General features: G+C 57.1%; 1 protein-coding gene across 2 annotated transcripts in view; it reads right to left on the bottom strand.

The window, feature by feature from the left end:
• Positions 1 to 951: 951 nt before the first annotated feature.
• NKD1 (NKD inhibitor of WNT signaling pathway 1) overlaps positions 952 to 21,215 on the bottom strand; it is a 78,684-nt gene continuing 58,420 nt past the window's right edge. For both annotated transcript variants that reach the window (XM_058280034.1, XM_004450431.4), the window contains 6 exons: positions 14,527 to 14,633; positions 10,996 to 11,091; positions 7,027 to 7,174; positions 6,490 to 6,574; positions 5,154 to 5,281; positions 952 to 4,511 (listed from right to left, as the gene is read on the bottom strand). In XM_058280034.1, coding sequence (XP_058136017.1) covers positions 3,922 to 4,511; positions 5,154 to 5,281; positions 6,490 to 6,574; positions 7,027 to 7,174; positions 10,996 to 11,091; positions 14,527 to 14,633 — 1,154 coding nt within the window. In that variant the 3' untranslated portion in view covers positions 952 to 3,921. The remainder of the gene's footprint in view (positions 4,512 to 5,153; positions 5,282 to 6,489; positions 6,575 to 7,026; positions 7,175 to 10,995; positions 11,092 to 14,526; positions 14,634 to 21,215) is intronic.

The following is a 21,215-nucleotide window of genomic DNA, read 5'->3' on the forward strand; positions in this document are numbered from 1 at the left end:
CGCCCCACCCGCAGCCCCCCCGGGAGATGAGAGCAGGCCCTGGGGGCTGAGAACCCCCTGGCATGTGCACCCCTTGAACACACCAGCGTCCAGAGCCCAGGGACAGATCAGCCCTGGAAGAAAAAGGCGAGCTAGTGCACGTGTGCACGTGTGCGTGTGTTTAAGGCAAGCCATGAGTTCAGTCTTCCGACAACTTTTCCAGGCCCCACAGGGGCCCCGGAACTCAGGGTCCTGGGGGAGAACAGCGCCTCTGCAATGATGTCAAGAGGTTTCCCACCAAGACAAAACTTCTTGCCCACACCAGCCTGCAGGCAAATGGGCTCAAAGCCTTATGAAGGAAGCACGGCTGACCCTTTCTAGTTTTTTTTTCCTTCCTTCCTCCCTTCCTTGCTCCATTTTCCTTTCTCTCTTCTTCCTTCAATTGCTAATTATTTGGCATAACTTCTTTCAGAGATCATTTACAATAGAATCAAAATACTTGGCAGTTCCACATCTAGAATTTTCTGTCACCAGTGCGCCAGGCAAGCCATGTGCAGAGACTCAGCACAGCCTACTGCAGACAGCACCCACAGCTCCCTCAGGAAGGCAGACCACCAACATGCCCCTCACGAGGGGATGGGGCAGTACAGCCACCATGGGAGAGCACCTCTGTGCAGGGGAAGGCTGAGCAGCTGGGGCGGGGGGGAGCGGGAGTGATCTCCAAATACATCATGTTGGAGAGAAACAGGGCACAAGTATGTGTACTATGTGACGCCTTGTGTAAAAATAAAAGGGTGGGTAGGAAGAGGATTAAGCAGTAACTGCAATGTTTTCTTTCTTAAAAATAGACCAAAAATAAATATTGCAAAATGTCAGCATTTAAAAAATCTGGGTGGTTAGTCCACAGTTGCTGTTACACAGTTTTGCTTCAAACTTTGTTTGAAATGTTTCAAAAATCAATAAAATTTAAATGGGGGAGGTGTTTCATAGAAATGCATTTATTGTAAATGACAGCCAATGCTTGCAATGGGCCACTCATTGTAACTTATCAAATTCTCACAACAGCCCTTTGAGGTAAGGAGGCTTGTGATCCCCCCTTTGTAAAGGGGAAACGGAGGCATCAAAAGGTAAAGTATTAATACTTCATTTGAAGCACAGAGCTAGTATGAGAGGGAGTCTGAATTTGAATCTGGGCTGCCTGGCACCACAGTTAGAGCTCGCAGTCACCACGGACTACACTGAGAGACTCTGGAAAGCTGCTAAGAGTGAGGGAAGCTGAGGGCGTCAGGAGAGCAGCTTACTTTTTACTATACAACTTTCTGTACCACTTGAAACTTTTATGTGTTTATGCTACTATTTTTAAAAATAATTTTTACAAGTTAGGTAAATCCCAGTTACCAAGAAATAACAGAATCCCGACAGGCGTGGGGCTGCCGGAGACCGCAGAGGCTGAGGAAATACTCGACACCCAACAGCCACAAAGGGCTCACCAGCACAGACCGACTCCGGGCCGTTTCCATGGTTGCAGTCCTGGCCCCGCCAACCCCCACCCCTACCCCAGTCCCAGCAGTGCTTCTTGTCAGCTCCTTCCCGTAGAGACTCCGCCCTCTTGCCACAGGTTGGACACGTGACCCGGCGGGCCATGACGATTGGCTCAAGGATGGGTACCCTATCTAAGCCCAGCCAATCAGAATCCTCCCTGGGCTAGTGGGAAATCCCTCTGTCCGGTTATTAGGATCTGCCCCCAGAGTACTAGCAGCCTCGCCACTTGCCCGTAACAAACTGTGGGGGGAGAGGGGTGGAAGTCTAAATCCAGTGATTGGGAGGGACCAGAACGAGCGGCTTCGTTCACATCCCTTTATCTTGTCCCATCTGGAAGCCAGCTCCATCCCAGCCTTGCCCTGGTTTGGTTCCACAAGGCAACAGAATCCGCATTGACTTCTCACCAGCTCGAGTGGGATCCTGACGAGCAGGCAGAGTAGGCCCCGAGACCCAGTGAGGCTCAAACTCCTTCCAGTAGCTGAGTGATCTTGCAGAAGACTCAGACTGACATGAATCCCAGCGCTGCCACCTCCTGTGGGTCTCGAGCCAGATATTTCATTCTCTGAGCCTCCAGTGTCTGCTCCATGGGGCTGTTCTGTGGATTACCTGGCCTCATCCAGTCCCAGGCACATCAGTAATGAATACATTTAACCACACAGTGACAACTATACCACTCTCTCCCCCAAATAACTCCTCAGTGACCCCATTAAACCCAAGCTCGAGGCTCAGGAAGAAGAACCCAGCTGGGAGACAAAGGCAGTGGAAAGGAAGGCAGTCGAGGTCACTGTGTCTTCCTGAGCCCCCCAGATCCATTCTGCACTCCCCTCTGCCCTGCGCGGCGCTCCTCAGGACCCCCCGTAAACTAGCTCCCTCGCCCTGCGGCAACCATGGCTTTGGTCAGTGGTGCCTCAGCAGGACTTGGAGGGGGCAGGAGAATGAGGTCATGATACTAATTTCCCACCCCCATCTGCAGAGGGCAACTCTCCCTCAGTTCCTCAGGTGCAGGGTGCGAGTGATGCATGCTCCTGGAGGCTTTTCTTACATTAAAAATACTCCTCCTTTAATCAAACACTCCTCACATGATCCAGCTTGAGTGTGCCATCCGTTTCTTGCAGGGACCCTGATAGGTTGACAATGGTCCTTTCCTGGTGTCCCCAGGTCCTGGCCACACAAAATCCAGCTCTGCAGAGGACAATGCTTCTGGGTCCAATTTTGACTGCTGTCCTCTCTTCCCTTCAGACTTCTGTAACCCCGTCAGGTCTCTCCAAAGCCTGTCAGACCCCAAACCCCTATAAAGGACCTTGATAAGAAGCAAACAGGTATTCGCAGCAGATGGACAGCCGGCCCTAACTGGAGGCACCCAGCATCATGCCTGGACTCAGGAAGTCTCCAGAGATACAAACCACTGATGTCTGGCACACCAGAAAATGTACCTGAGAGTGTATATTTATAGAAAGATACATAGAAATGGACAAGTGGCATCTGCCTATAGATGCAGAAAGCTCTGCTCGAGAACTACGTAGGTACATATAGATTTGCCAATGGCAAAACAGGAGGTTTCTGCATCCTTGGTCATAACCAACAACACACAACTGCCTGGTCTTGGAAAACCAAGCTTGCCTATGTGGCTGGTTTCCTCTCCAGCGGTTTCCAAAATAAGAAGGCTGGTTTCTGAGATAATCTTTACACATGTGTATATGTATCTTTCTAAAGAAGAACAGCAAAGGAGGGGATGGAGGAGGAGAAGTGTATTTTCCTGTCGGGCACGCAGAAAAGATGGGACCGGATGGGGGCCAGGGTGTGACTCCACTGGAAAGGCGTAAAAGAGAACTGCCAGAAAGGACGTGAAAGTTTCTAGGTTGGGACGGAAACAGGCAACAGCAGAGAGGTAGCCTGCCTGCAGTCCGCTGAAATCCCTTGTAGCACACGTTATGATCAGTGAAGAGCAAAATAAAATCAGAATAATACGAAGAGGTAGCAGCTGTTTATCTTCTCGGAGATCTCAAGGGTGTCTGGAAGCCAGGCAGGTAAGGGTGCCATCCTGGAAGAGACTGGGTGGGGAGCTGAGTTCTAGTCAAGGGCTCGAGGGGGGGCCGGGAAGAGTTTGGGGGCGATCCACATGAAAACCACAGCTCCCGAGCCACGGAGCCTCTGCCACCTACAGGCCACTTCTGAACCCCGAGTCTTGTCTGGGGTGAGTTACACAGTCCCCACAACATATAAATAAGTTTCGTTTTTTTGTTTCCGTATGTCTTCTACATGGAGGCTAGCTGAATATTAGTGGAGTAACAATAATTACTAATAACAATAACCGTCATCATAACAATAATTAAGAGCTACAATGCTCGGGGCGTCGGGGGCGGGGCCCTCCCGCCGGGCGGGCCGGGGGCCTGGCGGGCTCTAGGTCTGGTAGAAGTGGTGGTAGTGGTGGTGGTGCTCGTGGTGGTGGTGGTGCTCGTGTCTCTGGACGGGCTGGCCCACGGAGCTCTCGTACACCACCACTGCGGGCAGCTCCCGCACGTGCTCCCGCCCCACCCCGGGGCCGCCCGCGGCCAGCGGGGGCTGCAGGCCCCGGCAGCCCTGCTGGCTCTCCTTGGCGCGATGCTTGTGCTTCTTGTGCCCGAGGGACGCCAGGGAGGGGAGGAGGGCCGGGCCGGCGGCCAGGTGGGCTGCTGGGGACACTGCAGGGCCGGCGGGCCCCAGCGGGGGTTTGCTCCTCGCCCCTCTGGTCACGTGGCCCACACCCACACTCTTGCCCTGGGCCTTGGGGGACCTCACAAAGTGCTTGCTCCCGTCCTGGGTGCCCCGGAGCCGCTGCTGGAGCTCTGAGACCTTGGCGCAGGGGGCGTCGAGGAAGTGGAAGGAGCCCGGGTCCGGGCCTTGGGGCCGGCGGTGTGGGACGTGGATGGCTTCCGGCTCGTGGGAGCGAGATCGGGTGGGGTTGGAGGTGCGGAGGGGCAGTTCTGACTTCTGGGCCACTGGAGGGGAGCCTAGGAACCAATTCGACAGGCATTGAGTGAGCACCTGCCACGCGCTGGTGCCATGCCGGACCCCAGCCCTCATCTCCTGCCCTGGCTCTCCAAGGCTGATAAATGCCGCTGCCCTTATGGGAGCCACCTCCCTGACTGCTCCAGGTCTCGGGAGAACCTCCCTGACGTGGGGCTTTGGCTGGCCCATCTGCTAAATGGGAAGAATCGTTTCTTAGTTGGGTCTTCAAGAATAAGAAATTCTCCTGAGGGAGAAGAAAGGATGAGAGAGGGACATGGAGGCCCAGTAGAGGTCAGTGAAACACAAAAGAAGCAAGGAAGAAATTATATTACTTAGAATTTAAAGAGGTCACCCACAGAGGAGCCCTCGCTGGACGGAATAGCAAAGAGGTCCAGGGGTTCTTGGGGAACAGGGCTTGCGTGGGTTGGGATGGGGTAGGAACTGCTGTTTTTCCTTACATTATAAGCCCTCAGATATAGTAAGATTTCCTCCATCTTACTTTATTTTTGTTTTAAGTTCACTTCCTCCAAGAAGACACTTTGGCCTAAGAGCTATGACTGCCCCCACCACAGTCACATCCCGCCTCCCCAGCCCAGCCCACCCTTCCCCTGTGATCGCCCAGCAGGATGTCCGAGTCCCCTTACCAGGCCCGAACTGGGACGTGTAGTTTTCTATGCCAGCGAGATCTAAGTAGTGGTTTCTCCTCTCGATGTTCTCATCCACGCAGTGGTGGTAGCAGCCAGCCTGCTCCAAGCCTTCCCCGCCCTGGAACCTACACGGGGGAAGGCCAATGAGCAGGGAGGCCCTGGCCGCTGGGTGGGGCGGCTGGGGCCATCAGGGAAGGAGGAGTCATCTCTGCTCTCTGAGCAACCATTTCCTCCCCTGCCGATGATATTAAAGACCCCTGCCCGGTCGCCCTGGGGCTTCTGGGGGGAGAGGGAGGTACTCTGCTTTGAACAGGCCCAAAGCAAAGGTGAGGGGTTATGGTCAAAACTTAAGGATGTCCCAAAGCCAGGCTCCACCCTGTGCACGGCCACCCTGCTGCAGGCAGACAGCCTGAGCCCTGGCCGGGCTCCCCAGGGGTGCAGGGGACAGAGATGTGCCCAGGGGCCTCCTTTCTTCCACTGCAGGACACTGGGCTCCCTGCCCCTCCCATTCAAGGTCCTTCTGGTGCCCCCTCAACGGCACCTTCTCCTACCCGCCCCCCCCAACCTGCCCCATCACACACCTGCATCTCCAGGTAGCCTGGAGACCTCCAGTTCTTGTCCCTCTCCCCACAGCCAACACTCCTGTATCTCCGCCGTGGTCCCTGCTCAACCCACCTCCTCTCCTTCCCCTCTGCTAGTGCTTTTGGAACTCCTGCCGTTTTTCCTCACAAGGTGGTCTGTATATCCTCACATCTCCTGTCTTACGGCCATTTAGTCAATGTTTTTCCTGAAACAGTCTCTCCCTCTCTCCCTTTTCTTCCCCTCCTTGCCACCTTCCCTTCAATTCAAGAAATGACATGTGAAAGGTAACTGCAGCTTCACAGTCCCTTATCAGCAATCCTGAAATCCCCAAAGCATTGAAAACCACTGCGTTTTCCTAACTCCTCTGGCAGCAAAGCCTAATTTGAAGTGAAGGCACTTAGCCTTCATCTCACAAGTGTGAGTATTCCCTGCAGAAATACCATAGCATTAGGTCCAGAGGGCCTTCCTGCACCCTGCCTAGAAGGCATGGGAAATAAGCCCGGAGCACCTCTCTAAAAGCTAAACAACGAATTCCAAAACTTATCTGGCCCAAAGCATTTTGGGCTAAGAAATATGGACCTCTATTTGGTTGGGTTTTTTTTAAATTAGTTTGGTTTACAAATCTGTGACTTGTAAATCGTGGGTAGATACTGGAGCCTCCGCTCCAGAATCCCTCAGATGCAGGTATACAGCTGGTGCTCCACACATGCTCACATGACCGGGCTGCCACTTCGGCCCATGCCCGCCGTACCTGAGGGGCGCGCGCTGCTTCCTCTCCCAGCTTCGCAGCTCCTCGGCGGGCTTGGTCTCCGCTCTGGGCCTCGAGCTCTGCAGGTCTGCACTCAACAGGCAGAAGGGAACCCCCTGAGCAGCTGGCTCCAGGCCCCCGTCGGCCAGCCTCCTGGCCTCCGCCCAGGTTGACTGAGCCGCCTGGCACGAAGCCCTTGAAAACTGGCCCGTGGCAGAGTCCTCCAACCCAGGGCGAAATGGAGGGGCTTGGAGCCGCCTGTCCTGCGTCCCACCTCCCCCATCACCCTCCCTCATCGAACCCGCCTGCTAGTGGCAGCCACTGCCACCTCCCGGGCTTGGCCTGCACAGGTCCTTCCATCGGGACCCCTGCTTCCCTCTTCCCTCTCCTTCAAGGACCCGCTCAAACCCCACCCAGCCCACACAGCAGCTTCCGGTGGAAGCCCCAGCACTCCCGACCGTTCCCCCTGGGTGGGGCCTTGGGCCTTCCTGGGAGGTGGCAGCGGACGGCTTGCAGCCCCGACAGCCCTCGGGGCCTCACCTGCGTGACTGAGGAGGGCGCCCTTCTTGCCCTGGCTCCCGTCGGGAGCCACCGTGAGCTTCACCCGCAGCGTCTTGCTTGACGTCGGTGAGTGGTTGACCGAGGAATCGACCACCTCGTAGATGGTGTGCAGCAGGCTGGTGATGTCCTGCATGGGGAGCCAAGCAGAAAGCCCCGCACACCTCAGCCACAGCGCCTTTAGAACCCAGGGCCGGAGGGCCCCCGAAGCAGAGCCTGAGGCAAAAACCCGGATTTGGAGACCCAAGGCAGAGGGCTCCAAGGGAAGGAGCCAGGAGAGTGAGGTGGCGAAGGAGTTCAAGTCCAGAGCAGATAACTGGATAGGTGAGACTGCCGTGGGCAGCCGGGGCTCAGGCCCCTGGGGCCCCCCGAGGGACTGTGTGGAAAACACCTTGGAAGAGGCTCATGCGGAGATGGGGAGTCGGGCCTTCTGTGTCGTGGGCTAGGGGTCGCCCCCGAGAGGCTTCGTCCCTGCGCTTCCAGGCTGCCCTGCAAGGCCTGAGCCAGCTCCCTGGTTCCAGAGAAGGCCCTGACGTAGGGCACTGCCCACCACGGCCACAGGGGCCCTGGAGGAGGCCCTGGGAGTAGGAGCAGCATGGTCAGTGCCTCCTTTGGGTCTGATGAGCACATTTTGAATGAAAACTAGAAGAGCATAGGTGTGTCCTTAAGAGAGAGGCTATTTTGGGAGAAGTTGACCAAATCCCACCTTCTCTCTGGGCCTCAGTGACCCTGCCAGCCACAGCAGGGGTCTCCAAGCCTGCTCCGAGGAGGCTGGAGCTGCTCTGAGATGCGTCAAAAACACCTGGCTTGGAGGAGGGCCGTCCCCTGGCCACCCCTTGTCCTGGGCATCTGCGAAGGTCCTCTGTCTGAGGAGAGGCCTCCTGCTTTAGGGATGTCGGCAACCCCTGGTGCAGAGACCATCCGTGTCTACCGACCAGGCCCACAGACGTTCAACCAGCTGCCCAGCGGGTCTTCATGAAAACGGACTCCACCTGCCCTTTACCATCCATGCAGGTAAGTGCGTGGGTGACCAGGAGGGTGGGGACCAAGTGGGGACACTGGTGCTGTCCACAGGAGGTGGCCACTGCTCAGCTCAGCCAATTTGCCCTGTGACAATGAAGGCTGAGAGTCATCCCTGAGATGACAGAAATGCAGAATTCTGCTAAGTTTCAGAATCTTAATAATGTCAAGTTTCAGAATAATGTTAAGTATCAGAATCTTAATACCAGTCACTAATTTAATTTTTAAACAAAACCCTCTGCAGAGAGGGGTGAGATCAGAACATCTGGGGAGCCAGATTGGAATCACAGGGGCCACAGTTTGAGACCAAGGCTCTAGCTGCTCACAGGCTACCTCAGAAACCCCAGCTGTGTCCAGGGCTGCCGGGGACTCCCCTCCCTTCTTCTCCTTCTCTCTAACATCTCGGGAAATCCTGCAAGGAGGCACAGTGTCCATTTCACTCAAGAGGGACCCGAGGGCCAATGGCATCACCCACCAAGCCTTGCATACCTCAGGAGGCTTGGGGAGCAGCCCCAGCGGCTCCCCGCTGATTCCGGGCCTAGGAACAGGCAGCTGGGGTCACCCCAGCTTGAGCATCAACTCCGCTGATGGCACAGGGCCTGGCACACAGGCGTAGCTGCCCGTGAACCTGAGCCGCGCGAACCAACGCGGAAGAATGAACGGCGTTCATCCCAGCTGGAACATGGGCCCCGGCGCGGCGGCTGTTTCCACCAGGGAGAGGCGGGGGCCGACTGCCTGGCGCACGGGGCTTGCAAGCGAAGGCCAGAAGCAGGGAGGGGGGAGGTATTTATAGCCACATCTGGGGAGTGGTTTCAGAGCTAAAATTAGCCCAGGGGAAACACCAGGCTGGGTCCTCCCTTGACTCGAAGCCAAACTCCTCGCTCCTCCGTAGGAAAAAGAAAGGATCCCGTGAGCCGGGCTGGGCACCTCCTTGGAAACCCTCGCTTCCCCAGGATTCCTCGCTCCCGCGGGCTCAAGGAGGTGGATGCAGACTCCGCAAGCAGAGTCTACCGCAGGTTTCTGCAAGGACCCCAGGTCAGCATCTTCTCAACCACAAAGGAATAAAAAAGGCAGCTGCAAAACACTGCTTCCTTGAACGAGGCACAAGGAAGAGGAGAGGGCCACTGCTGCCCCTGAGAAGCTGGCCTGCCCACCCCAGCAGCAGCCTCCCCTGCCGGGCCCCCCCACTTCAGCTCAGTTACCCAGGATTGAAAGCCTAAGACGCGTTTCCCTTTGAAGATAATTGCACTGCGGATGCCATTTCCCCAACGGGCTGGGAAGGAACAGCGGCCCCCACCCCCAGAACTAGCATGACCCCTTGGTCTCAAGCACTCCAGGCGTGCCAGCCTCCGTTAAAAGACCTGAGCCCGAAGGAAGCTCCCAGAGGCCTGCTAGGGCCCAATTTCTATGACCCTCTTTCACAGAGGGGGAAACTGAGGCCCAACTGGGGAAGCACGCAGTCTGGTATCCAGAAGGGTGCTTGTTCAAGGCTGGATCTGAACGCCTGGGACTCCTGCTGTCTGCCCTGCGCTGTCTGCACCCGGCTGGGCCGATCCCCCTAACCCACAGCCCTGCTGAGGTCTTCTCAGCTCTGCAGCTGGAAGGGCTTGGCACTGTCACCTCAACCATCCCCCGAGGGCACGGGGTCCCAAACCAGGAAGGGGCTCTACCACTTCCAAAGTGGAAGCCTGCCCAGAATCCACTTCTCCCGTTTCTGGTAACAGTTCCCTGGTTTTCTTTAGGGAGCCGCCGACTTTGTCTATGTGGTTCATGAGTCAAATAACATTTCCTTGGCTCCAGAATAAGCACATGGCCAGGCGCAGCCGACTGAAGCATCACAAACCCGTAGCAAGGACTAGGTCAGGGCCGGACACCGGACTCAATCAGAGACAATGAGGCCAGGTTCTGGAAGTTTCACTGACTCTCGTTTGGAGGGGGTGCTGAGATGTATACAGGTTAAAACTCTCAGCAGTCTTCTTGCTACTGCCAAGGGCAGCGCCTGCCTGATAGTAAAAGGACACAGAGGACACAGAGCCAGGAAAACCTGGTCCTGCGCCCACAACCCAGTGCTGGCTGCCAGCCGGGTCTCCACTCCCCCCGGACCCCGCCCTCTGACCGCAGCGCCCCAGTCTCCTTCAGCTCCATAAGCCCCCCAAGCCTCTGCCCCCGCCACTCCTGGGCCCAGGGCTCTCACTCTGCAGCATGACTCCCATGCCGCTGCCTCCGGGGGGTCTTCCCTGGCCATCCCACCCACCCCTGCCCTGCTTGTTTCCTTCACTGAAGGTATCCCAGGTTATGACAATCCTGTAATTGTTTAGGGTCGCATCCCTCATCACTGCCTTGTTCCCTGGGTACCCTCAGCGCCTCGTCCTGTGCCTGGGCAGACAGGCACAGAGAAAGGAGGGAAGAGCTCAGAGAGTGGGGGCGTGGGGGAGGTGGGGCCGGGGGCAGGCAGGTGGACATGGGGGAGGGGGACAGATGCAGAAGGAACAGGCGTGATCAGGGCGTGGGCAGGGCCTGGGCCCCGTAGAGGGCTCTGAGAGCCAGAGGTGGGCATCCCGTACCCACCCCCAACTCCTGGGCAGAATGGCTCAGGCCTGGCTGGTCCTGGCACCGCCTCACAGGCCCTGGGATCAGAGGGAAGGCAGCAGAAACGGACTCCGCTGGGGCCTGGAGGGAGCAGTGCCTGGGCTGGGTGCAGGGGTCCCGGCTGCCCCCTCCTCTCCGTCACTCCTGTGTGTTCTCCAGGCATCCCTGGGAGGTCCCTCCAGGTCTCCCTGAAATCCCAGCAGTCCCACTCCCCTCATCTTCCCCTCTCTCCCCTAACCAGCAGCAGCCCTTCCTTAGGTGCAAAGGAGGGAAGCAGCAGTGGCAGGGGTACCGAGGCAGGCAGATGGGTGCCCCCGGGGACAGGCGGCGGGGCCCACTCACCTCACGCGTGACCTTGCCATTGTTGTCGAAGTCGTACAGGGTGAAGGTCCACTCCTGCCGGCTGTCCTCCTCCACGGACACGTCGCACTGCAGCTCCTGGGAGGGACGGACGAGCATGGCACTCACCCCGGCTGCCCCGGGGAGGCGGTGCGACTGGGCAGGTGAAGGACAGCCGCTCCCCCTTGCCCTCCCCAGACCCTGTGGAGGAGCTCAGCAGGGGGGCTTGGCCTGAGGGATCCCCGCAGGGTGCTGAATTGCCTCTGGGTCTTCAAAGGCGAGGGCAGCAGGAGGGAGGAAAATTGGAGAGGAGGCTTTGTGGCCTCACCAAGGGCTAGAAGGTGCTGGAACCTTGGGTGGGACCCCCAGGATGGGCCATGTGGGAGCTGGAGAGCAGAAGAAGGCAGGCCGCAGGTTCCTGCTTCCGCTGGGCTCACCTCAGCCAGGTGACCCTGGTCACGTCACTGCCCTCCTCTGTGCCTCAGTTTCCCCTTGTATAAATTATGGAAATGTCGGTATCCACCCCTTAAGGTGGCTGGGAGGAGTAAACGCCACGCCCCAGGTTCTTGGCCCATGTCGGAGTTTCCATGCAGCAGCGGTGGATGGCTCCAATCCCCCACCTCAAGCTCCCTTCATCTCTGCCTGAGGGCAGCCCCAAGAGCCGGGGAGTTAATGTCCCCGAAGGCAAATCAGAACCAATGAGATGGGAGTCGATGAGTCCATGCTCCAGCCTCCTGATCCTTCATGGAATAGTTCCGGAGCATCCTACACACTTCCTTGGAGGGTCCCAGGGGACTGAGCTCCAGCTGCCCGTCAGTGACCCTCTCATTAGCCCACCCTTTATGGCTTCCCTCTTCCCTGCTCCTGCTTCCGGGGATCACCTCCCCAAAACACTAACCTCATTCAAGTCCGTGCCCCAGGGTCTGCTTTGGGGGAACTGGAAACAAGGCATGGGTAAACTGCTTGGCATGGTGTTTGGTGTGTGGTTAAGCCTGATTAATGGTGTAGCTTTTCTTGTCTTTGCTGTAATGATTATTCATATAAAGATAATTTTATCATTATTCACAGCAAACAAATGTTTAACCATAGAGAAGCTAGGAAGTGATGAGCTCCCCTCACTGGAGGCATGTGTGCAGAGGCTGGTGGGGCATCAAACAGAAAGGTCTAGAACAGATGGATAGCTATTTGGGGAAAGTGACTCCACCAACAGCCTTGAAGATCCTAAGAGTGCACAAAAACAAGATGCTCTCAGACCGCTCTGTTCCATGAATTGCCATGAAGAAGCTGCACCCTGGGGGCCCAGCATGATGACAGGCTCAGGCCCCTGAGAGGGGAGGGCCCCTGCCCTCCAGGTGCTGGCGGGAGGGTGCCCAGGCACCGCGTCCCTGCCCCTGGCTGCTGCAGCGCTGAAGGCTGCCTCCAGCACTTCTCAGGCCGACCCACGCTGAGTTCAAAGTCGGCCTTCCCTCAGTTGTAACACGCCCGGCTGGTGCCTCCCCAGCGCCCGCTCTGCTGGCCGAGGCACTGTTTCATGTGACACACACACCACGCACACACGTGCCCACGAACAACTCACACACACATATACACATACAGCCGCACACACCCACACACGCATACACAGAGGTGCACGCACATAAACAGACACACTGATGCTTACACACTTATGCACTCTCACGCAAGCTCACGTACACACGTGTGCTTATCTGTTTCCCTCTCCCTGGCCCCTCCGCTTGGCTCCACAAGACAGCTCTGGTTTGAAGTTCAGAGATACTGATTGGGTAACGACTCCCCACTTTGCCCCACCACTGTCACGTTGTCTTCTTGACCCCCACCTCCCATGGACTTCTCAGGTGAGTCCCGAGCAGTCAGCCCGTCCCCTCAGGCTTCCAGGGAAGTGAGTGCCTGGGTCGGGGCCACCCCCTCTGCTGCTGGGCTTGGCCTGCAGCTTTCCCAAGCACCCCGGAAGTCCTGCAGGGATCTGGGTGGGCGCAGGCCAGGAGGGGGCTTCTGCAAGAAGGTGACAACCCTGGCCCCTCCATTAGGCTCCACCTGCCCTGCGTCAGCACCTGCGTTCAGCGCCACCCCCATGACCTGCCCCGACACGCCCATGTCACCCCCACCCGATGCCCTATCCCACTGCCCCCTTCCATCCCCACTGCCCTCCGCCAGTGCCCCCTCCCTGCCCCATGTCCCCTACGTCCCACCAGCCATACTGCCCCCGTGTCATCTCCCCCACATACCCCCATGCCGACCATGGGCCCCCACCCTATGTCCTCTCGCCCATGGCTCCCATCCCTCGTGGCCCCCTCTGTGCCTGCCAGGCACACAAGGCAGCCACACGACACAGCACTGCCCTGCTTCCAGACCTCTGCCCCCGCTGTCCCCTCTGCCTGAAGCACCCTCCTTACCCCCAAATGCTCCCCTGGGAACCCTGTCTCCAAGGCTCAGCCCAGGTCCCCTGCTCCCCACCTCGCTGGCTGTGCACTGCGCCCACCACTCCCCTGTGCGCCCCACCCCTTCCTGCCTCCCACTGTGCAGTCCCTGCGCCTGGGCCCCTCGCCTCACTGAGCGCCCCAGGAGGGCAGGAAGCACGCCCAGGTCCCTGCCAGACCCTGGCACCCAGCAGGGGCCCAGTCGACACTGGCCTGAAGGAGGATTGCAAGTGTGGCCGCTGTACGGGACACCCTTCTGACACGGCAGGTGCACGACCTGGAAGTCACACCGCATCCCTCGAGATAGGTACAACCGCTGTCTCCACTTCACAGGGGAGTGGGGCAGCTGACAAAAAAGGGAACTTGCTGTGGGCCCCTCCAGCTACTACGTGCATGGCCAGGATCTGAAGCCAGGCCTGCTGGCTGTGCAGCTGGGCCCCGCTGTGCCAGGAAGCAGGGAGGGGCACGCTCACGCGCCAGGCCCGGTCTTGCTCATGCACCTCTCAGCGCCCAGCACTGGGTGTGGAGCAAGACATTGTTGGGACTTGGGGGGGATTTGGGTGTGGGATGGACAGACTGCCAACTCTAGAAGGGCTTGTCCTGGACCAGACACCCCCTGCAAAAGGCCATTCCTTTTGCAGACCACATGGGGAAACTGAGGCCCAGAGAGAGCAGAGGACCTGACCAGACCACCTGATCATGCCCACCACCTCAGAGCCCCACAGGAGACTGCGAGGGCAGGGGTCACCTATGAGGACACGGAGGCCTGAGAGGAAGGTGGCCACATGGCACAGGGATGGTGGTGCCCGGGCCACGGTCACGGCTCTCCTGGTGCACACGTGCCCTTCCTGGCCTCTAGGCCCACCTCCTCCCGTGGAGAGGACGGGGTCAGGCTGGGGCAGGGGGTAGTGGTGCACCCTCGGGGGCCTGTGCCGAGCCAGTGGCAGCCCTGGGTGTTGCAGGAGGAGCCTTGTGCAGAGGGCGGCTTTCACACAGGAGACGAGGGCGCTAGCCATGGGCGGTCAGCTTCCCCCTGCTCAAAGAACCACCAAGAAGAGAAAACGTCTCCCCGAGCCCAGAGTCAGGAAAGGAAACTTACTTCGAATTTCAGTTGCTTCTTGGCACCCGGGCAAGGCTCGCCTGCCTTCTCCATCCTCTTCTCATCTCCACTGCCCACCCCCTCGGTCTTCTCGGGTGGCAGGGCCACTGCGGGGGGAGACAAGTGAGAGAGCGTGAGGGGGATAGTCCCACGCCCCTCCTTGTCCGGGCCTGGTGGTCCCAGGGCCAGGGTGCTGGTGCAGGTCCTGCCCCAAGGAGCGCCTCCCCCCTGTGTTTGCGCCGGCCACTTGGCATCACACCCTGCATGCCTGGTGCTGCGCCTCCACCACTGGGCTTTTAGCCCCAGTGGCCATTAGGGCACAGAGGGAGCAAATGGAAGGCTCAGGTGGTTGCTGGGAAGAGAGCCCCGGGTCCTGATGGGCCAGAGCCAAGTGGAGAGCAGGGGCCCGGCCCCCCGGGAGAACCGTGCCACGCCTGCCCCAGCGCTGCTCTTGGCTGTGAGCGTGGTGGGGGCCGGGATCAGGGGGCGTAAAGCCCCCTCCTGGTTCCCTGGGCAGCGGTGGTCACCACCCAGGGCAGCTGCGGGGATCTGACGAGAGGAGTTCTGGATGTGTTCTGGAAAAGCAAATACCTGGGCAAACCTGAGTCCCCTCTACGAGGCAGAGACAGAAGGGCACAGGGACCACAGGCGGCTCGTGGGGCATTTCGAGATTCGATGGAACCTTGGAGGCTGGGGTCCTAGGCCATGGTAGGTGGGATGTAACCCTGGGGGTGTGACCCTGAGCTGCCCACGTGGGGCCTTTCAGGGTGTTCATGGGAAAGTGGTGTCACAGGCTCACACTTACTCTCCCACTGCCCCTGGAGGGTCACATACAGGACCAAGAACTTTGGCAGAGGAGAGGACCCCTGGGTGAGCAGAGGTCGAACGAAAGGCCTGCATTGGCACAGGGCGTGCTGTCTCCCCACGAGCCCAGATCCCCAAGCTCTCCCTCGCGGCTCTGCTAGCCTCCTGCCCTCCAGTCCACACCACCCTGGGTGGCCCATGCCCCTGCGGGGGCCGCCTCGAAGGCTGATAACCTCAGCTGCCAAAAGGGCACAGAGCGGGGGCCCGGGACCGGAGCACCAGCCACCAGCGGCCGTTGGGGGAACATGCCCCTCCTGCTCGCTCTGTGTGGATGGGGGCAGCTGGCAGCTGAGTTTCCTCAAAGCTGAGGCCTGGGGAACACAGCAGGACACTCTGCAGCAAGTGCAGATAGACCAGGGTGGGGGTTGGTGCTGAAGGGTCCCCAGTGCAGAGGGGGCACGGCCAGGGACACCCAGCACCTGAGTGACCCAGCGTGGCAGCTCCACCCACAGCTCCCACTTCCTGGCTGGGCCTGGGGGGCCCAGGGCATGTCTGGGTGCCTCCTGCCTTCTCTTCACCCTGAGCCCACCCAGCAGGATGCAGGGAGCCTCGCCCTGCAATGATCCCTGCCCGCCGTCGGGAGCTCCCACTGGGGTCCCCGGCTCTTCTGGAGTTGCAAGCAGTGGTGTGGCAGAGGAGGCCACAGAGGAAAAACCTCAAACGTTACATGACCCTGGACAGAGCTCTGGGGTGGGGGCGCTCGACCTCCTCACCATTAGGTAATTTTTGGTGGGGGGAGGGGGTGTCACTAACTAGCTTCCGAGATACTCAATGCAAACAAAGGCCCACCCTCCCTCAAGGGTCAGGTGTGCGCAGGGGTCCCACTCCAAGCCCGAGTCCCCCAAGCCAGGGAAGGCAGGGGGACCTCACTAGCCAGTGACGCCAGGACAGCCAAGCACGTGGTCTGACCCACCCGCCTCCTCCATCCCAAATAATCCTGTTGGCCCGGTGGCCCAGGGCTGCCACCATCGGGGGGTGTCACAGGGTACGAGGCACGGCCCCTTCAACCAGGGCATGACACAGGAGGAACTACTATCGCCCCCATTTTGAAGACGACAAAAATGAGGCAAGAAGGCTGCAAGGCTTGTCTGAATGAGGCAGGAGTGGGGTCTCTCCCCATGCCCAGAGTGAAGCCCCGGACTCTGGAAGCTTCCGGCATCTCCGGCCTCTCTTCTCTAGTGAGTGCGGCTGAGCCTGGCAGGACACTGTGATGGTTGTGGGCACATTTAGGCTCAAATGGCTGGGTCCACAGCGTGCCTTGTCCTCACCTGGGCAGCCCCGGGCAAGGAGCTTGACTTCCCTGCATTCACTTTCCTTGCCTAGAAAATGGGGATGAAATGGTCTTCCCCTTCCCAGAGGGTGCAGTGAGAAAAGTGGCCAGCATGCAGCGAGTGCTCAATAAATGCTGGCCTCACAATGGATGTAGACAAGCCAGGGTCCCGAGACCCAAACAATTCCCTTCGCCTCAAAATCTGCTCCACCGGAGAAACCATAGTGATATCATGACATGCATCGTCCTCCATTCACACCCCCATCCCCAGGCGGGGAAAAAAAAAGAAAGAAAAGAAAAAGAAGAAAGAAGAAAAACAAAGTCCAGATCCATCTTCAAAGCTGCTGCCTCCCCCAGCAGAGGTCCTGGCTGGAGATGCAAGCTGGCCAGGCTTATCGAAACCAAACTTCAAGTTCAAAGAGAAGTTATCAGAAAACCACCTTCAGGTTCAATGTTGCCTTTCAAGTTCCACTTGATAAAACCCAAAGAAAGGAAACCTCTGTCGCTGCTCACTCCTTGTCTGGGCACCCCCCCTCCCCAAAGCACAGGGGTCTGTCTTCCCTCGGGTCCCTTCCTGTCTCTCACCCGTGGGGATGGGACACATCCCCCTCAGCTCCTCGCCTCTGCCATATGTTTTTCCAAAGCCCATTGTGGCCCGGAGAGGGTCCCTCATCCCATCCCAGCTCAGTGAGTGCCCAGCAGCCCCCAGCGTGGGGCTGGCAGGGGGTGGGACTGGACGCACCAGCACCCGGTGACAGTCAGCACCCCCGGCGCCCTTCGCCCTCTTGCTGTCCCCTGCCCAATGGCCAGAAAAGGAGGCAGAGACCAGTCAGAAAGCCACACAGACCCCAATGCCAGGGGCAGGGGTTCTCAGGGCACGCCGGTGCCTGCTTCTACTTCACACCTGGACAACCTGAAACCAGAGTCCCACCACCACCCCCCAGCCCTCCCTGTGCAGGACAAATCACCCCCCACCCATCCACTGACAGGCCCGAGGAGGGGGAGTGGAGCTCACCACAGGCTGCCCAGGGCAGCCCACCCAGGGGAGGGCATTATTTGGGTCGGGATGGCTTTGGCACTGGAATCCCAGCCCACTCTGTCTCTTGCTTCCGCTCAGCCTGGCAATTATTTTTCCAGCAACTAATTTTGAGCGACACAATTTCAGGACTCCGGGCACCCTCCGATCGCTAGTCACAGTAACAACAGGAGCTGCTGCCGGCTTGAATGAAGAAAGAAGAGCAGGAGGAAAGGTGGGAGAAGGAGGGGAAAGGATGGAGTAAGGAGGAAAATAAGGCCTTTCACTTGCCAGTGAAGCACCTTTGGGTGACTTAGCATAGAAACTGGCAAACTATTGCCCTAGGGCCGAATCCAGACCCCCACCTGTTTTTGTCAATAGGCTGTATTGGGACACAGTCACCTTCATTTGTTTGCATATGGTCTCTTCCTCCTTCCGCTCTAGAACGACAGAGTTGAGACAGAGAACTTATGGCCCGCAAAGCCTAAAATATGCACTCTTGGCCCTTCCAGAAAAACTGGCCGGCCGCTGCTGTAGGTGATGCAGTCCACCACCACCTGGGTGCGTGTTTGAGGGGCAGGGCACAGGCTGGATTTCAGCCACCCCTTGCCTGCTCAAGGGAAACCTTGTGCAGTATGCAACCTGCCCAACCATCCACGATAGTCCTGGAAGAAAGCAAATGTCCACTTTGCTTTCTTAAGACCACTTCTCAGCCCCAACAATTCTGGGATGGTATGTGCTGCTCCTTTCCTTTGGAGCTGCTCGCCCCATCCCTCCTCTCACCATGGCCAGAGGAGCCAACAAGGCGCTGTGTTTCCCAGATGAAGCCTCTCTCCCACATTAGACCCCAGCTGGGCATCTCTCCACCCCCAGCAACTGCCAGATTAAATGCATTACTTGACCATCTTCACCCGCTCCCTTTGATGTTCCCTTCTCAAGCTTCCAAATACCTTTTGGAGGGAGATCAGACAGCATTAAACAGAATTACTAATTAATTAAGCAAAGTTAAATTTTAAACACTGTTTGTTGTGTTAGCCAAAAGCCTGAACAGAACAGACTTTTTTTTTCCTCCGCTGAGATCAAAGAGAGGCTCTTCCCTCTCCCCTCCCCCAGTTTCAAAAAAGGAGTGGAGGGGAGGAAGGAAGAGGGAAAGGAGTGCTTGAGTGGCCCCTGGGAAGTCAGGGCATACCTCGACTTTGATTGCGGGTCTGGCGTCCCACCACTGGGTGGGCCCAATGGGGACTGCACGCTAGGACCACAGTCACTTTCTTGGCACTGTTTGCCCTGGTCAACGGCAGTGGCCCAGGGTGCAGGATGGCACAGCCCACCCAGCCAGAGCTGACTGCTGGCACCACCGGACAGCACAAGAAGAAGGGCTGTGAAATTAAACAGACCCATCCCCCCGCAGCCTGCCCTCCTAAGCCTCCCGGCAGGGTCAGCACCTCGGGGCTCTTGCCCTCTAGGTTTAGGGTCACTGGGGAGTCAGGGACCAGCTCTGAGAAGCAGGCTGTGTCCTCTCCAACTCCAGGAAAATCAGAGATTTATTCACTGCTCTTGACATCTTCCAGGTGGTAGATGACCTGAGAAGGGGCACCTTCCTCTAATTTGAACAAATGGTCTTTGGAGCTAGCAGGGTGCTGTCTACCCCCACTTAATCTAGTCCTTCATTCTTCCCAGTCTGATCTGGGAGCTTCCGATGGCTTCACACGAGCCTGCCACAGCTGCCCAGCCAGACTGCTAGTCTCCTGCCCGCCACGTCTAGCACGTGCCATACACCAGGCTCTGTAAAACAGTTAGCTGAACGGCACCAAATCCTACAGGTAGGCAGAATGCTGGCTACATGAACACACTGTAAATTCTGGCTGTGTTGAGACTGAGAACTGGCATAAAAGAGGGTGGTTGAAGAGGAGGGAGGTCTATTCCCGAATCCCATACTTAGGCTAAATCCAAACCCTAAACCTTGGAAGTGCCAGCTTATCTTAGACACAATCCAGAAAGGCCTGGTTGATATTAAACTTTGGAAGAAGAGGCTGAAATTTGAAGCAGGGTTATGACTAAATCAGCCCCACTGAAAACAAGAAATGACTAATACTTTGAATACGCGGCGGGCACTTCTTATAGCCCAGTTGTTACCTGGCAAATGCTTCCCATTTGATAGCATGCAAGGTTTAACACAAGCCAGAGCTTCCTTGCTGGAGTTTGGACACTCGCCCTCACGTGTCCACATTCATTTCTCAATTGTCCACACACAGATTATCTGCAGCAAATATTTTAGTCTCAGTGTAGCTTGCAAGATGATGCTGAGCCCCTAGTTTGCCAACAGCAGCTGTCAGAGGGAATGCAGATGAATTTTAATATTAGCCCAGGCCAAATATAATTAGGCGGGTAGATCTGCTGCCAATAAAAAGAGAAAGGATATCATATGAGCATTCCGGGCTAAAGGCTTCTTGCATTTCTGCATGAGGCTCTCCCTAGGGAGGGAGGGTCCTGGAAAAGTGAGCGGGCACACCAGTCTGGGTGTAAATGCAGTCTTCACCCATGGGTGAGCTGCATCGGGGATGCTGGTGGAGTCAGTGATTGTTGTGGACATTCAGGGGGTGCTTGGACACTTGCCTATTACATGCATTATGTCATTAACTCCATGCGGGGTGTAATACTAGTCACATTTCACGAAAGAGGAAACTAAACTCCAAAAGTAAAATAGAGCAAGCCATTTCCTTGCTTAAACTCTCCAGTGGCTCCCTTTCCTTGAGGATGAGTCCAAAAGCTTCCCCATGGGGCTCATGGGGTCATCCATGATCTCTCCGTGGAACTTCCCATTTTTTGACCCTGCTGTGCTCTCGTGCTACTATCCCTGCCAAGAACACTCTTCCTCTCTCTTTAACTCCCGCTCATCTTTCAGGTCTTCAGTTCATTACTCACGCTCTCTAAGAAGCACGCCCTTCTCAGAGAGGGGTGAGGTCAGGTTTCCCATGGAGGATGCTCACATTACATGGTGATGGACTGAGTAGAGTATATTCCAATCTGGGCATGTCTTGGTCTTGGTCTGCATTCTGGTGGGTGTGGACCCATTGTAAAAGGGATCACTTCAAGAGGATGCTTCAGTTAAGGTGTGGCCCCCTGAATTGGGTTGGGCTGTAATCTGAATTTCTGGAGCCCTTATCAGTAGAGGGTGGTCAGAGGGTGCAGCCAGAAGGTGAAAGTTAGAGGAACTCAGAAAAGAGAGGAGAAGGTGCTGCCATGTGCCTTGCCACGGGACAGAAAAGCCGAGGACCAAGGATCACCAGCAGTGAGCACCAGAACACCACCATCTTTGGGGAGAAAGCATCACCTTGCTGATGCCTTGATTCTGGACTTCTCCTAGCCTCAAAACTGTCAGCCAACAGATTCCCATTGCTTAAGTCAACCCACCATATGGTATTTGTTTTAGCATCTGGGACACTAAAATATACACCATCATTACCATTACTCGTTTCATGGTCTGAATCTTCCCACCATAGCCCCAGTAAATGGTACAGTGCCTGTCATGCTATAGATACA

This window comes from Dasypus novemcinctus, chromosome 18, assembly GCF_030445035.2.
Source record: "Dasypus novemcinctus isolate mDasNov1 chromosome 18, mDasNov1.1.hap2, whole genome shotgun sequence".
NCBI classification, from domain to species: Eukaryota; Metazoa; Chordata; class Mammalia; order Cingulata; family Dasypodidae; genus Dasypus; species Dasypus novemcinctus.